We start from the raw sequence: 15,036 nt of genomic DNA, 5'->3' as shown, positions 1-15,036 counted from the left end.
TGGCGCTTCAGGACAAGCCCAGTTCCCAGGCTACTTCCTTTGGCAATTTATACCGTGGGGGCCCTGCCTGTGTGTCCTGGAAGAGTGTGCGTGTGTGTGTGTGTGTGTGTGTCAGAGTGGTGTCTGCATCTCTAACCAGGGTCGGTAGCCCAACCCCAGGTGGAGAACTGCGTGTGAGAACGTGTGTGTTTTTGCATGTGTGCGTGCATGCAGAGGTTGGCTGGCATGGGCCTTGGGCACACTTGGGGGAGCACAGGGTGGAAGGTGAGAAGTTAAGTCCCAGAAGAGGGGAAATGACTTCCTTAAGGTCACCCAACTTCTTGGTGGGGAGTGGGGACCAGCCCTGCCCCCTGTACCATCCCCTCAGGCCTCAGCAATCTTCTCCCAGCAGGCAAAGGGCCAGAGAGTCACTGGAGGGGACTGTGTGGGCTGCCCAGTTGGCGACCTCACCGCCTTGCTGCCACAGTCCTGCCGTCGCTGAGAGCCGGGGTTTAGGCACATAACATGCTGCTGGCAGCCTGGTGAGAGGGCAGGACAGACGGCAGCTCTCCCTGGGTTGGGCTGCAGCGTCCAGGTGATCCTGGTGCCCAGCAGGACTGTAGAGGGTGCGCCAGGGCCTTCTGGAGGAGGTGGACGTGAGCAGGACGTGAATGTGGTAAAGAGAGGAGCCAGGAGGCTCGGGAGGACCTCCAAGGGGTAGACCCAGGAGATCACCTTGGGGCGTGTCCTCTCAGGAAAGTGTCTGAACCCAGGGTGAGAAGAGGGAGGACTGTATCTCCCAGGCCTTGGGTGGGGACAGGTGCTGGGCCTGTGTGACTTGGGCCCCCATGGACAGGCCACAGGGTGTGGGACTCTCTGGCTGTTTTCCCTGCCAGGCTTCCTCTCTCACGTATTCACCATGGGCTCTGCAGGTGCCTGTGAACATTGTGTCGTGTGGCCTTGGGTTATGTGGGCGGCCAGGCAGCCAGGAGGGGACTCAGGATCTGCTTGTGGGGCATGAACAGCTGTTCAGTGAGTAGCCAGAAAAAAATAAAGCTTTAATAACTCTCGCATAAATGTCACAAGAGAAATACAGAATGCTGGGGGGCATGGGGTAGGGCAGCCTTTCTGAGGAAGCGGTGAGGAGTCTGGAGCATGGTAGAGGGATGGGAGCCTGGGACAGAGAGAATGGAGAATGCACGGGTCTTGGGGTAGGAAAGGCCTGACCCGGGACAGGAAGGGGGTGCAGTGCAGGGCGGAGGCCGGGAGGGGAGCTGGGCACGCTAAGGAAGTCTGAGGTTGGCAGCCATGGATGGGCTCTGCAGAGGGGCGCAGTGCCATCTGCAGTGGCTGGCTGGGGAGGTGGGGGGACACGGGTAGAGCTCATGCAAGACCAGTGGAGTGGCTTCCATTGTCATTCAGGCAAGAGGTGATGGTGGTTGGCCCAGGGCTGGGGCTGGGACAGGAGTGGGTGGGTGGATTTTGGAGAGTGAACAGCGGGACTCAAGGAGGCATTCAGTGGGGGTGCTGAGGGACAGGGAGGTGCCGTGATTGACACCCAGGGTTCTGGCATGCACAGCGGGGTCCTCAGCACCACCCACTAACTGAAGGGGACGGTGGGGATGTTGGCAGGTCATCCTGCTGGCAGTTGGGGAAGGGCTCTTCTGCAGTGCTGGGGCTGGCATAGTTGCCCCTGCCCAGAGCGGAAGGGGGAAGGGTGGTCAGAGAAGGCCAGCGGGTGTGTGCAGGACTGAGCACTGAGAGGCCAAGGGCCTAATGTCCCCAGATTCCAGATGTTAGATTTAAAGAGACAGCAGCGTGTGGTGGAGCGAGGGCCTTGAGCTGTGTTTCCCTGTGGCCAGGTGTGTGGAAGGCCAGGCGGTCACTGCGACAGCCGCAGCTCCTGCCAGCCGGCTCCAGAGTCATCGTGTAACAAGTCTCTTTGGGCCCCGCAGCGCCCCCCCTTGGGGGCCTGTGAAGGAGGACTGGTGATTCCATGCAAAGCTGCAGAGGAAGTGGACTCCTTGGAAAGGGAGGCCAGGAACATTGAGCCAGGCAGGTTTCAGCCCTTGGCCTGGGACTGGGAAGGAAGTGTCCTCGCAGCAGCCCGGGAGCAGAGGGAGCAGAAGACCTCGCACCCTAGGAGGGGAAACGGACTGGTCCTTGGTGTTGTCACCTGCCGTGATAGACAAGGACCCTGTGAAGTACCCCCTCCTGGTCCCACATTTGGGGGCTCATGTTTGGTCTGTGTTCCCCTCACCCTGAGCCCAGACTGTCCTACCCTTGCCCTGGGAAATATGGCCAGAGGCTAAAAATGGACTTCTCCTTAGGGTGCAGGCTCAGGGTCAGGGGTCAGCAGACGGCCTGTAAAGGGCCTGTCTAAGATCCTTATTGCTGCTGTGACAAATGGCTACCGATTTAGTGGCTTCAATCAACACATATTTATTATGTTACCGTTCTGCAGGTCGGAAGTCTTCAAGATAAGGTGTTGGCCGGACGGCATCACTCTGGGGTCCCCAGGGTTGAACCTTCCTGCCGTTTCCAACTTCTAGAGGCCACCTGTTCCTTGGCTCCTGGCCCCTTCCTCCAATCCCGTCCCGCAGTGTACCACCTTCAGATCTCCACCCCAGCCTCTCACCTCTGCTAAGATCTCTGGTTCTAGCCCCCTGCCTCCCTCTTAGAAGGACCTGTGATTACATTGGCCCAGCTGGGTGATCCAGGCTGCTTCCCCGTCTCAGCGTCCTTAACTTTATCACACCTGCAAGGTCTCTTTTGCCATGTAAGGGAACGTTCAGAGGAATTGGGGATCCAGACACAGAGTTCTTTGGGCCATTTTCTAACAGGGCCAGTTAGTAGATATTTCAGGTTTTGCAGGTCATATAATGGCCCATCGCAACTGCTCCATTCCACCTTGGTTCAAGAGCAGTGTGGACCGTGTGTCAGGGGGTGGGAATGCTGTATCCCAGTGACCGCTCGCTCTGAGTCCGACAGGGTGGCTCATCTGAGCTGGTGTTCTTAACCACCGCTCTGCTTTGCCGGGGTCACCAGTAGTGTGCGTTCTTGTCTTCCCAGTAGGTCTGTGGCATCTGGGTTTACCTTCCTTTAAAATCCCTGGGCACCGCTGTCATATGCAAAGTGAATCCAGGAGACTTCTTCATGAGTGAAACGTGCCCAGGGCTTTGGTTCTGCTACTCTCTTACCTTGGCTCTGGGGCGTGGAGCATATCTTAGGCTCGTTTGCCCTGTGGCGTTGGCCACTTCTGAAAGCCACAGAAGCCTGTTCTGACAGCAGAGAGAGCTGCCATCGGCAAAGGATGCTGTGCTTCATTTCCTCTGTCCCTCTGGGTTTGGGCGGAGGGACATCTGAAGGTAGCTGGAAGGCCTCTGGGGTTTTGTGGAGAGTGAACCAGCTGGGTTTTGGAATTCACAGCTCCCACAGAAATGAGCAGGAGTCTTGGTGGCCACATGGTCCCCAGGGGGCAGGGGCTGGAGAGGAGGACCCTTCCCAGGGAAGGCGGGGAGCCAGGTCTGGCTGCATCTGGATTGGAGCTGCCTGGCTCCCACCTTCACTGTTCCTCGTCCCCCTGATTCGTGGCTCCCTCATCCTGCCCCGCTGCCTGGAAGGCTCCCTTCTTCAGCTGGCTCCCGACTCCTCAGCTCTCACCAGCTTCTCAGAGGAGCCTCCCCGCCTGGGTTCAGTCCCTGAACGCGGGTACGGTGCTGGCTCCTCTGTAACACTTGGAGGGACAGCTGTGAGGCTCTTCACCTGTGATTGCTTGATTGATTCCTGTCTGTCCCCCTTCACTTCAAGTCCCAGGAGTGGATCCAGAGGGTGGTGGCATGCGCCCAGTTTGGACTCCCTCCCGTGGAGTCCCCGGTGCCGAGCACAGGGCCCTGCACGTGTGTCACTCAGCAAATGCTTGTTGGGCCAGTCAACAGATGTGGCTTAGCCGGTGTGTTCTCTAGGAAGGGGGAGCAGTGACATCTCCTCTAGCCAACCTCAGGAGAGGGGTGAGAGTCCCTCAGAGTGCTGTGAGGCACCAGCACTATGCAGATGTGAGGCACGGCCTGGGGCTGGACATCGTCCCTGAGGAGCAGAGGTGTCCCGACGTTCCCAGTACCGCCCATCTCTGATTCAGGGAGCGGTGGGGAGTCCATACGTGGGTGGGCTTATGCTGGTGGGTGGGGAGCTCAGCTTCCTGCTCCTGGTCTGGGTCCTGTGATGGGGTGAGAGCCATCAGCCTTCCTGAGCACTCTGAGCTCCAAGGAGGACTCGTTGCCTTGTACTCTGATCATCAGGGGACACCTGCCCAGCCTGGGCCCTGACTGAGGGGTCCCTGGCTTCGTGCTCCTCTTTCCAGGATCTCTGGTCTCTTTTACCCCAGAGATCTCTGTCACAGGCAGGGACATAAACACGTCACCCTGTGAGGCTGTAGGAGTTATTAAGATAGGGAACGTTGAAAGATTAGATTTATGACAGGCAACGGTGGATTATGAAGGATAATTTATCAAATGTCAGTGCCTGCAGCCTACAATTTACAGAAGGTTTGCTTAAGCTGAGATCGGCTTGGACTGCCCCCTCCCCCACCACTAATGAATGACAGTTCTAATGGATGGCTTCCCATGCTGGCCAGCCACACTGGGTGTTTATCTGCTTTTTATTAATCATTATTATCATAACGTTTCCCTAGAATCCCTCCACCCACAGCTGTCATGGAGCCCCGTGCCAAGCAGGCCCCTTTGGTGGCCTTGAAGGAACCGTAGCTGCTTCTGGGAGGGGTTTCAGCTACCCTGGGTCAGCGAGAAGGCCCGAGGTCCTCTCTCCATGTGGAGGACAGGGAGAATCTAACCTTAGCTCCATTCCCCTGTTAGAAATGCCGAGCACCAAGTATCTGTTCGGTGTGCCAAATGCAATGCTGAGCACACCCAGAAGTCTCTAGCCAAGGTGGGGGGGATAGAGCAGATACGAATGGAGTTGAGGGGGCAGCTGTGGTCACTGTTCTTAAGGAGGAGCCATGAGCCTCCAGCAGGTATCCCGGAGGCTCCTCTGAGGAGGCAGCAGTAGAGCTGGGGTTTAAAGGACGGGTGGGGGGAGCGGAGCCTTCCAGGCAGAGGGGACAGAACCTGCAAAGGCCCTGCCGTGGGTGAGGGAGAGAGTGCCCTGGTGGCTGAAAGGGGCCCTCTGGGTGGGACAGAGGAAGGACATGGGCAGGAGAGGTAGGCAGGGCTAGACCCCATGGGTCACGTCGAGGATCTTGGCCCTGGTGAAGTAGTTTAGGCAGACAGAAGTGACACCGTCAGCTTATGTTTGGAAAGCTCCAGGAGCTGCCTGGGGAGATGGCTGGGGGTCAGGAGTGCAGGTGGTGGGCCGGCTAGGAGGCCACTCAGGGCAGATGGGATGGTGTTTGCTCTCACTGACGGAGCAGGACTGAGGCTGGCATCGCCTGCTCTGCCCAGCGCCTGTTCATCACACCCCTCTGCCCTCTTCGCTGGCGGCATCGGATGAGGCACCCACGGCTCTTCTGCGGTTATTGGGGGTCTGGAATGAGTGCTCTTGTAGACCCCCTGTATGTGTGGTTTATGAAGCGACCCTTGGAGGTTAATATTAAAATGACCATTTTATAGATGAGGAAACTGAGGTACCGAGGGCTTAGGTGACTTGCCTAAGTGGGTGCCCCTCGGAGCCAGGCCTGAGCCTGAGCTGTCTGACTGGGGCTTGCCTCGGGTCTGCATGCTTCGCTGCCCACAGGCCTGGAAGCTGAGTAGCTACTGTGCACCTCCAGGGAGCAGCTCACAGGCCCCCAGGGGTGTGTTTGCTCCTGGCTTCTCTTCCAGTCAGCTGCTGGTCACCATCTCGTGGGCGGACAGAAGCTGGGTCTGACCTGTGATGCCCTTGGCAGAGCGCTGTGCCGGCCTCTTTCCAGGAACTGGGGAACATTCTCATAATTTCCGGGGTGGGCTCAGGTTCTGCCACTGGCCTTTCACTTCTTCCCAGCTCAGCCGTTGCCGTAGCTGATGGTTCTGCAGAACTGACTGTGTGATCCCCAGCACCCCAGAAAGAACACACGCTCCGTGGAAGCCAGGGTCTCCGTGTCCTCAAGCTGTTATTATTTTTATTATGATAAATTGCTCTGAGTGGGAAGCCGAGGCGGGGGCATTCGCACCTTGAGGCAGGGCAGCTGTGAAGCGGAGGGGAAGAGAGGGGCCTCCTGCCTCCTTCTCTGATGGCCAGTGTCTGTGTGGGCACCGTGAGGTCCCCTCTTTGGACCTAGTGCATGTTATTTTTAGGGTTGGGTGAAGCAGCAGTGGGCAGGGGACCCTCTGTCCAGCAGGCTCTGCTAAAGGGCCAGAATGTTCTTCTGCGAGGCTGAGATGTGTGCCCTGCTGAGGTCTCACGGCCAGAGGCTCAGTGTTGTTGGCCCGCCTACCAAACATGGTTTCTGCCGCACAGCAGGCCCGTGGCAGGTAGGTATTTGTTGACTGATTGGCTTAGGCTAAGGAATGGCAGATGGGTTTCATTTCATGAATTAACTCTGGTCCACTGGTAGTGGCTGCCTGGGGCACTTTGAGAGAGACTGTGAGGCATCACCTGCGTTCAGCAGGAGTGGATGCGGTGATGGATCAGTGATGTCTGGATGGGTGTGCCTGGGATGTGTGACTTTGCTATTGCTGTGTAACAAATTACCCTCATACTTAGTGGCTGGAGACAACAGACGTTTGTTATCTTATAGTTTTGTGGGTCAGGAATTGGGGATTGGTGCATTGATGGTTCTGGCTCAGTGTGTTAGGATTCTCCAGAGAGACAGAACCAATAGGATAGTTGCAGATATGAGAGAGAGAGAGAGAGAGAGAGAGAGAGAGAGAGAGAGAAGTTTTTAGAGGAATTGGCTCCTGGGGTCACGGAGGCTGAGAGCTCCCATGACAGGCATCTGCAGGCTGGTGACCCTGAGGTTTCCTGCAGCAGGTCTCAGCCCATGTCTAAAACCTCAGAGCCGGGGAAGCTGGCTATGACCGAAGATTTGAGAACCCTGGGGCCTGCTGGGGTTGTCCTGGAGTCTCAAGGCTAGAGAGCCTGGAGTTCTGACATCCGGGGGACAGGAGGGGAGTGTCCTGATTCCAGGAGGGAGGGAGAGGGGAGGGGAGAATCCTTTTCTATATCTGGGCCCCCAGCCAAGTGGGTGGTGCCCTCCCGCAGACAGGGCACCTCTTCCTCACAGCCCTCCACTGCAGGCCCAGCTCCTCAGGACCCACCCTCACAGGTCCACCCAGGGGAAGGCTCTTCCCATTCTCTTAATCCAGTCAGGTTGACGCCTAACACTGACCACACACCCGTGGTCCAGGAGGCTGAGTCAAGGTGTTGGCCAGGGCCGGTCGTACGGGGGCCTGTCTGGGGATGGAGGGTTGGTGGGAAGCCTTGGTGTTTCACCGCACCGAAAGACCTCTCCGCAGGCCACTTGAGTGTCCCCATGACATGGCAACTTGTTTCTTCCAGAGTGAAAAACAGAGTGGGTGGGGAGGAGGACACGGTGGTGCCCTTTATAAACTGGTCTTGGAGGTCGTACGCTCTTCCTTCCTCCATGTGCTGGTTGTTATGGGTGGGCCATTAACTCCAGTTCAATCCAGTTCTCAAAGGGAGGAGTCTTTATAAACTTGCCATCCAATTATCAAGAACATAAGCAACAATAAATATTGGCGAGGATGTGGGGAAACATGTCCACTCATACATTGCTGGTGGGACTGCAAACTGGTGCAGCCACTCTGGAAAGCAGTATGGAGATGCCTCAGACAACTTGGAATGGAACCACCATTTGACCCAGTTACCCCACTGCTCAGTTTTTACCCAAAGGACTTAAAATCAGCATACTACGCTGATGCAGCCACATCAATGTTTATAGTAGCTCAACTCACAATAGCTAAACTATGGAACCAACCTAGATGCCCTTCAAGAGATGAATGGATAGAGAAAATGTGGTATATATACACAATGGAATATTACTCAGCCCATAAAGAAGAATGAAATGATGTCACTTGCTGGCCAATGGATGGAACTGGAGAATATCATGCTAAACGAAATAAGCCAATCCCCCAAAACCAAAGGCTGAATATAAGCAAAGGCTGAATCTGATATGCATATGCTAATTCACAAGAAGTGGGGGTGCTAGGGAAGAATAGAGGTACTTTGGATTAGACAGGGGAGTGAAGGAGGAGAGAAGGTATGGAGGTAGGAAGGGTAATAATATCCAATTCATTCTACCATCCTGTGTGCATATATGATTACACGACCTGTGTAACTCTGCGTCCTGTACAACCAGAAAGATGAGAGATTATACCCCATTTATGTGTGATGTGTCAAATTGCATTCTACTTTCATGTATAATAAATTAGAACAAATTAAATAAAAAAAGTAAAAACTTGCCATCATATTTTACAACCACCAGGGGGAGTGGGAGTGCCTATGCCCCCTGTTCCCTGTCACTGTCTGGGGTCATCTTAGGAATGACCCTGAAGGGGTGGGCTACAGACCATCCGTGTTTAAGGGTGGGACCAAGGACAGCAATCGCAGCAACAGGGCCATGAGCTGGGTGCATGATTATGGGATGGAGGGTTCCTGGGGTGGGTAATTGGTACCCAGGGGAGGGGATGAGAGGTGGTGGTGGGTTTGCTGTCCAAGGCAGGCATGGGCATTTCGCAGGGTGCTCTCTGGCTGGAGCCATTCTGAGGGCCTCAGGTGGGGGGTGTGGATGTGGTGCGGGGTTTGCTGGGCCACTCCATTAGTGCAGAAGGAGGCTTGTCTTTCCCCATTGTGCTGCCATGGAAGGGATGGCACCCAGCCAGACCTGGGGTGGGCCAGCTCCAGGCTTTGAGAGCCGGGTGCTGTTTGCCGCTGATGCCATGGTAACCTGCCCCGAGCTGGTCTGCCTCAGGCGCCCTGGGCGGTCTCCCCAGCTCTTAGGTGGGAACTGCCTGGCCTTGGAACCAGGCCGGCACTTGTCTGCCTGGAGGCAGGTCTGTCTTCTCTAGAACTGTGCAGTTCAGGGTTTGGGAGATGCATTATCAATAGGACGATGACATTTCTGAAGCCAAAATAGGTCTGATGTGATGAGAAGGGGGACAGCAGGATGGGATATTTGAAATTGGGCCTTCTTGGAAAGTTCAGGGGACCCTCCCTGCGTGACTGATGAACTGATGGCCAGAAGGGGGTCCAAGGCTGAGACACTGCAAGCACAAGTCCCCAAGCAGTCATAGTGTGACTTCAAGGAATCCCGTCCTCTTGTCACCTTCTTTTGGGTCTCATGAGTACCCTGACCCGTGCTTAGCTGCTCAGTGTGGCAGTTTGGAAACATTGCCTATAACCTGGCTTTGTGGAAATTGACATGGCTGATTTTGCAGAGAATCTCTCACTTGGCCCTATGACTTGGGAATAATGTCATTTGTTCTTTAGATTCAGGGACCCCAGCAGAAGGCAGAATACTGAAGAACTAAGGGACCATGGTCTGCCAAGATCCCAGGGGTGAACACATTTTGTCTTGCCCCCCTGATGTTTTTCTCCTCATAAAAAGACTTTCCCCTTACACACACACACACACACACACACACACACACCCCAAATCCTAAACCCCCAACCCTACAAATCTAGAGAAACTTTTTTTTTCCTGATAATTTTTTTTCTTTTCCAGACAAGAGCATTGATATATTTGAATCCTGGGCCGACAGTAATTAAAAAGCACATAACTAGTCATTTTAAAACGCAGTTGTTTTCCTTAATTGATTTTTGCCTCCAGACCCAGAGAGAGCAAAAGGAACGGGGATTGGGGGGCCGGCAGAAAGCCTTAGGAAGGGAGTCAAGTTTCTGTGAGTGACTGGAGGCAGCCGAGGGCCCTGCTTGAATCTAATTGCTGCAAATGCTAATGGTTTTCTGGTGAAAGGGCTGAGGACGAGGCAAATCCTGATTGGAGGGTGGTGGCATTTGTTTCAGCCGCAGGGTGGTGGAGGGGGGTGTAATTCTGCTTTTGGGACAGGGTCTATTTTTCCTTACTATCTATCAGCATAAAGTACTTCCACTGAACACTTGGAATCAAGGTTCCATTTAGAGATACTTTATTCATATTTAATTACAGGCTGCAGCACCGATCTTTAATTACCTTTTTTATAAGCCAGCTAAGAACATCCACTAGCAATCAATTATTGTGTGTGTGCTTGCGTGAGCACAGGGGGGTGTGGGCCTGGGACTTGTATCCAGCCAGAAAGGAAAGGGATGGCTGTGAGGGTCACTGGGAGGATGAGGGGTGGGCGATCTGCCTGAGGTTTCCTGTGCCCAGAGTGGGGTGCATCCTATTTCCCACGCCTCTCTTCACTTCCACGGCTAAAATGGGGAAGCTGGGCAAATCCCGAGAGCTTTACAGTGCTGAGTTGGCAGCGGGGCTTGCACGGTATCTTGGGGTCCCCTTGATCAGGAAATTGTGGAAGGCCCCTTTCTGTCCCTGGGGGACACCGCAGACCTGGTTTGTCTCCACCTGGAGATTAGGATCTGCTTGTCTCAGCCCTTTCCTTCTTTTGCTTCCCTGTGGGGTGCTCTTGGCAGCTGCTGTAGTCACACAGCCCCAGGGATGCCATGTCACTCTTTGGTTGCAATGACTCTGCAATGTCCCTGCAATGACACCAGATTGAAGACTGGTTGTCCTTCTCAGACAGTAAACAGGTGTTTCTTGACCAGGCCAAAGCTTGGGGTGGCCATCCCAGGTCTCTTTGCTGCAGGAAGATTGGGCCATTCTAGCTGCCTTGGTAGGGGAGTGGGGTGGTGGGAGAGGGTGAGGGTCAGAGGTCACATTCTGCCTCAGAAATCCTCTCCTTGGTGTTCCTCCAGAGGGGACCAGAGGTACTGGTGTTGCTTTTGTTGTGTAAGGTCTGGCAGCATCGCTGATAAAAAGGCATCCTACCTTCCCTTCTATTCCTGGGTCCCTGTCCCAGTAAGAGGTGGGGAAGGGATGGAACTGGTACTTGTTGAATCCCTTGGGGGAGCCAGCCCTCCCCTCCCCCGCCGCCCCCATGCCCTTCTCTCTATTTGTCCTAGCTGGGGTCTAAGAACACAATGCTTTAGCCAGATTCCTTTCAGTTATGTGTGACACAAAACTCAAACTGACTTAGCAAAATTTCAAAAATTATCAGGTAGGTACTTACGCATGGTGCGATCAAGGGGCTCCAACACTGTAGCCAAGATTTATTCCTTTACCTCTTGTCTTTACTTCCTTTATTGTTGCTGCTGTGTGATCCTTATCATGCCAGGTTTATAATTTTCTGTTCAAATTCAACAGAAAGAATTTCTTCTCTCATAGTTAAAATAAAATGCAGAAAAATTGAGTCTCGTTGGACCAGTTGGGTCACATGTCCATCTCTGAACCAAGCAGGGTGGCCAGGGGCACTCAGGGTTCTGATCACCAGGCCCAGGGTTTTACCCTCATGGAGATCCACCTAGGTAATCCCCACATAGGATGTGTGCTTTCACTATTTTGGTAATAGTGAAAAATTACCCATTTGTGGTGTTTGGATTAGTAGGAGCAGGGAGGTCTAAAGGAGGTCAGTCCTCCAGTGGAGAGAATAGTGAATTTAGTCATCTAAAAGCATCTGCTTGACATTGACAAGTTGCAGCCGGTTCTAGGTGCAAGGAATTAGCAGTGAACAGACGAGATAAAACTCCCAGCTCACTTGGAGCTGATGTCCTCTTGTGTTTTGGGGGAAGATGGTCCTGGTGTTCTCCCGACTTGAGCCAGGGGCAGGATCAAGGGTCCTTGTGCTGTCACACCCAGGGGGACTGGGTGGATACATGGAAGATTCTTGCCCTTGAGGAGTCTGGAACTTGTAAGGGAGGAGAAAGAAGAGCGTGTTGTTGGGGTTGCAGGGAGAACTAGGTTCTGGGAGGGGGAGAAACAAAGATCCCCCGAGGAAGAAGGGGGATGGGGAAGCCAATCCCATACCTTCTCCTGTGACCAAGACACACAGGTGCCTCCCAAGTCACCTGGGCCTTTGGCCTCTGTGGAGCTGCTGTAAATGGAATGAAGTCCATTGGGAGCTGAAGGGGTGGGGACGGGGCAGGCAGGAGGATTGGCAGAGGGTGATGTAGCCCAGCAAACTGAGTGGGCGGTGGCTGTGGGTCATGTGACTTCTGAAAACCCAGGAGAGGTGAGGGGCAGCACTGAGGATAGGACAGAGTGACTTCTGCAGAAGTGGGGACAAAGGGAAGAAGGGGTCAGGGGCAGAGGCCTCAGTGCATAGGAGCCTGGGAGGTGGGGGCGGGAGAGAGGCGCGTGAATACTTCCAGGTACATACCCATGCATATGTGCAAATACCTGGCCACCTGGGAATCCATGGGACTCTGCAGAGGCTTAAAGAAATGGAGAAGGTTCGAATTTCAACCTTAGCAGTCTTGAAAAGGTGTTTGGGGCCTCCTTTCCACATCTGGACCATGTAGTTGTGACCACTCCAGCCCGAAAGAAACTCCCCTCCAGGAAAATTGGTGTGGCATTTTTTAAGAGAGAAGGAAGGAGGGAGGAGGGAGAAGATGGAAAGAGTAAGGAGCGTGTTTTCCACTTCAGAGAGAGAAACAGGCACAGGGAGGACAGGGGCTCTGCCCACAGCTTTCTTTGAGTGGGGCTACTTGTGACTCCGGCTGGCAGCCCCGGGATCTCTGCCAGGGTGGCTGGGCCTGGAGTGGCCTCAGGAACCCATGCCGGGGCAGCTGCTCAGGCAGGAACGAGAGGTGGCTGTGGGTTTGCGGCCTCCCACCCGGGGCTCTCGAGCTCTCCTAGTGGGTGGAGTGGGGTCATCTTTCATCCAACCCTGTCTGGGGCTGCTGTGGGCCCCAGGCCTGTGAACTTTTAATTTGGGTGTGTGAGAGCCCCAGAGGCACCAGGGTGGATGATGAACATTCCAGACAGCACGACTGGGTCTTTGAGGGAGGTGGCTGGGGCCAGGGCACCTGTGTGAGGATGGGCCCTGCAGGGGTGTCCTCTGCCCACTCCCTCCATGTGCCTGGTGTGGTGCTTCACCGTAGCACAGGGCATGGCCAAGACCTGATAAAACAGGAAGTCGGCTGTGGGACCTCGGGCAGCTCTGTTCCTGTCTTACGGAATTGTGCACCATCCTCTCAACTACCCTATCCTCTCTCCACTCCTGCCAGATCCAAGATTTGTTCCTGAGCTTCGATGACACCCCACTGGGAGCAGCATCCCTGGCCCAGGTCCACAAGGCAGTGCTGCGTGATGGGCGGACAGTGGCTGTGAAGGTCCAGCATCCGAAGGTCCAGGCTCAGAGCTCGAAGGACATTCTTCTGATGGAGGTGGGTGCCTCTCTTCTTCCTTTGTCCTTTGTCCAAGTAGCCTTGGTGGCACTAGCTCAGGGTGTGTGACCCTTTGACCAGCAGAGGGGGAGAGGAGAGCTGAGACTACAGTGGTGTCATGATAACTCGTGACCCTGCCCGATGGCCAGGATGGTCAGTTCTTGATTTGCCTCTGGGAATCCTCAGAACCTACTGGGCAGCTACTTTGGCCAAGAGGGACCTTCAGGGGATGCAGTGGGAATGAGATGAGCCTCAGGCGATTTCCTTGGAGGTAGTAAAAGTTACACCAGATTTTTAAAATTAGAAGGGAGCATGCAGTCCTCCTAGGAATATAAAAATGATGTGCCGGCCATGTGGAAATATTTATGCAGATGACATGTTTGCTTATCTCACATTGGTTTTGAATGAACAAAGCTACCTGCCTGAAAATGGCTCTGGGAAAAGCCCTAGAAGCCCTGGTATGCTTCTGGATTTTTCTAGCTCTGTGCTTGCACCAATGGGGAGAGGAGGGTGAGCCGCCATGGTTGGAGTCGCAGCACCCCCACAGGGAGCCAGCAGTCCATTCACCCTGCCAGCAGGTCCCTCCTCTGCCTTTTCTCTGTTCCTTTGTTCCCACTCCTTACTCTGGACTCTTCTTCTTTGAACTCACTTTACACTGAACACATACAGGGAAGGCTCTTCTTGCATTATGTCCTAAGAGGTGCTGGGAACATGAGAGTGAGTGAGCTCTGCCCTCTTCTTTGGCGGGGGCTCTCTGTTTATGCAGGAGACAGGTGTGTAAACAAACATCCCCAGTGTGGGGCCTGAGTGCTGTCAAAGGGGTGTTTGCAGGGTGTCTGGATGGATGGAGGTGTCGAGAGGCTTCACTAAGGAGATGATATCTAAGTGGACCTCATTAGGGCAGGGGAAGGACAGCCCAGCATGTGTGAAGGCACCGTGCTTGGAGAACTTCAGCTAGTTCAGATGGTGTGAGCAGGAGTGGTTGGAGATGAGGCTGGGAAGGTAGGCGTGACGGATGGCGGCCTGTGTTCCAGGCTGAGAGCACTCTACCTGGTCAATGCTCACCTCGTATTTGTGGGACTGAGCAGTTCTGATTTTCTCCTGTAGTCTGTGGGGAACCTTTTAAGAATTTTAATCAGGGGACTGTCATGATCAGATATGCATTAAAAATAAAAATCCGTTGGCATTCTGGGGACTGTATTGAGAGGCAGAAAGATTATAGCCAGGAGACTAATTGAGGGGCTGCTGTATTGGTCTGAGAGAGAGAATGATGTGAAACAAGGCAGTGTTGTGGGGGCGGGAGGGAGATGAGCTCAGGTGGTGAAATCATCCAGACCTTGTGACCAGCTTTACCTGGGGAGGGAGCAAGGACTGGTGTGGATGGGAAGAAGGAGACGGAAATATCTCTCAGCTTTCTAGCTTAAGTGGTTAAGTTTGGGTGCCTTTAACCACGTGTCTCAGCCAGGTAAAAGTCCAGGAAAAAGAAATTTCTCTAGGTGTTTCAAACAGAAAAGTGAGAGGTGGGATTGCTGAGACCCCCAAATAGGATGGTGAGGCACTCACAAAGAGCAGGAAGTCATTGCTACCCTCAAGACAAAGAGAAGAGGTGGTTTTCTGGAGGCCAGGAGCTGGGGAAACCTGGTGGGATCCAGGACTGGAGTGTTATCCCCCAGCCAGGTCTAGGGCCTGGGAGTTGGAGCCACAGCATCCCACCAGTGTTGTCCT

At 54.2% G+C, this 15,036-nt stretch overlaps 1 protein-coding gene across 4 annotated transcripts in view; it reads left to right on the top strand.

The window, feature by feature from the left end:
• The window catches only part of Adck1 (aarF domain containing kinase 1), a 113,857-nt gene that overhangs the window by 61,422 nt on the left and 37,399 nt on the right, over positions 1-15,036 (top strand). For all 4 annotated transcript variants that reach the window (XM_071607635.1, XM_027931719.3, XM_071607636.1 and 1 more), the window contains one exon: positions 13,153-13,311. In XM_071607635.1, the coding sequence (XP_071463736.1) occupies positions 13,153-13,311 (159 nt within the window). The remainder of the gene's footprint in view (positions 1-13,152; positions 13,312-15,036) is intronic.

The sequence above is a fragment of the Marmota flaviventris genome, chromosome 2 (assembly GCF_047511675.1).
Source record: "Marmota flaviventris isolate mMarFla1 chromosome 2, mMarFla1.hap1, whole genome shotgun sequence".
NCBI classification, from domain to species: Eukaryota; Metazoa; Chordata; class Mammalia; order Rodentia; family Sciuridae; genus Marmota; species Marmota flaviventris.
The sequence above is the reverse complement of the archived record's forward strand: the minus strand, read 5'-3'. Positions and strand labels throughout refer to the sequence as shown.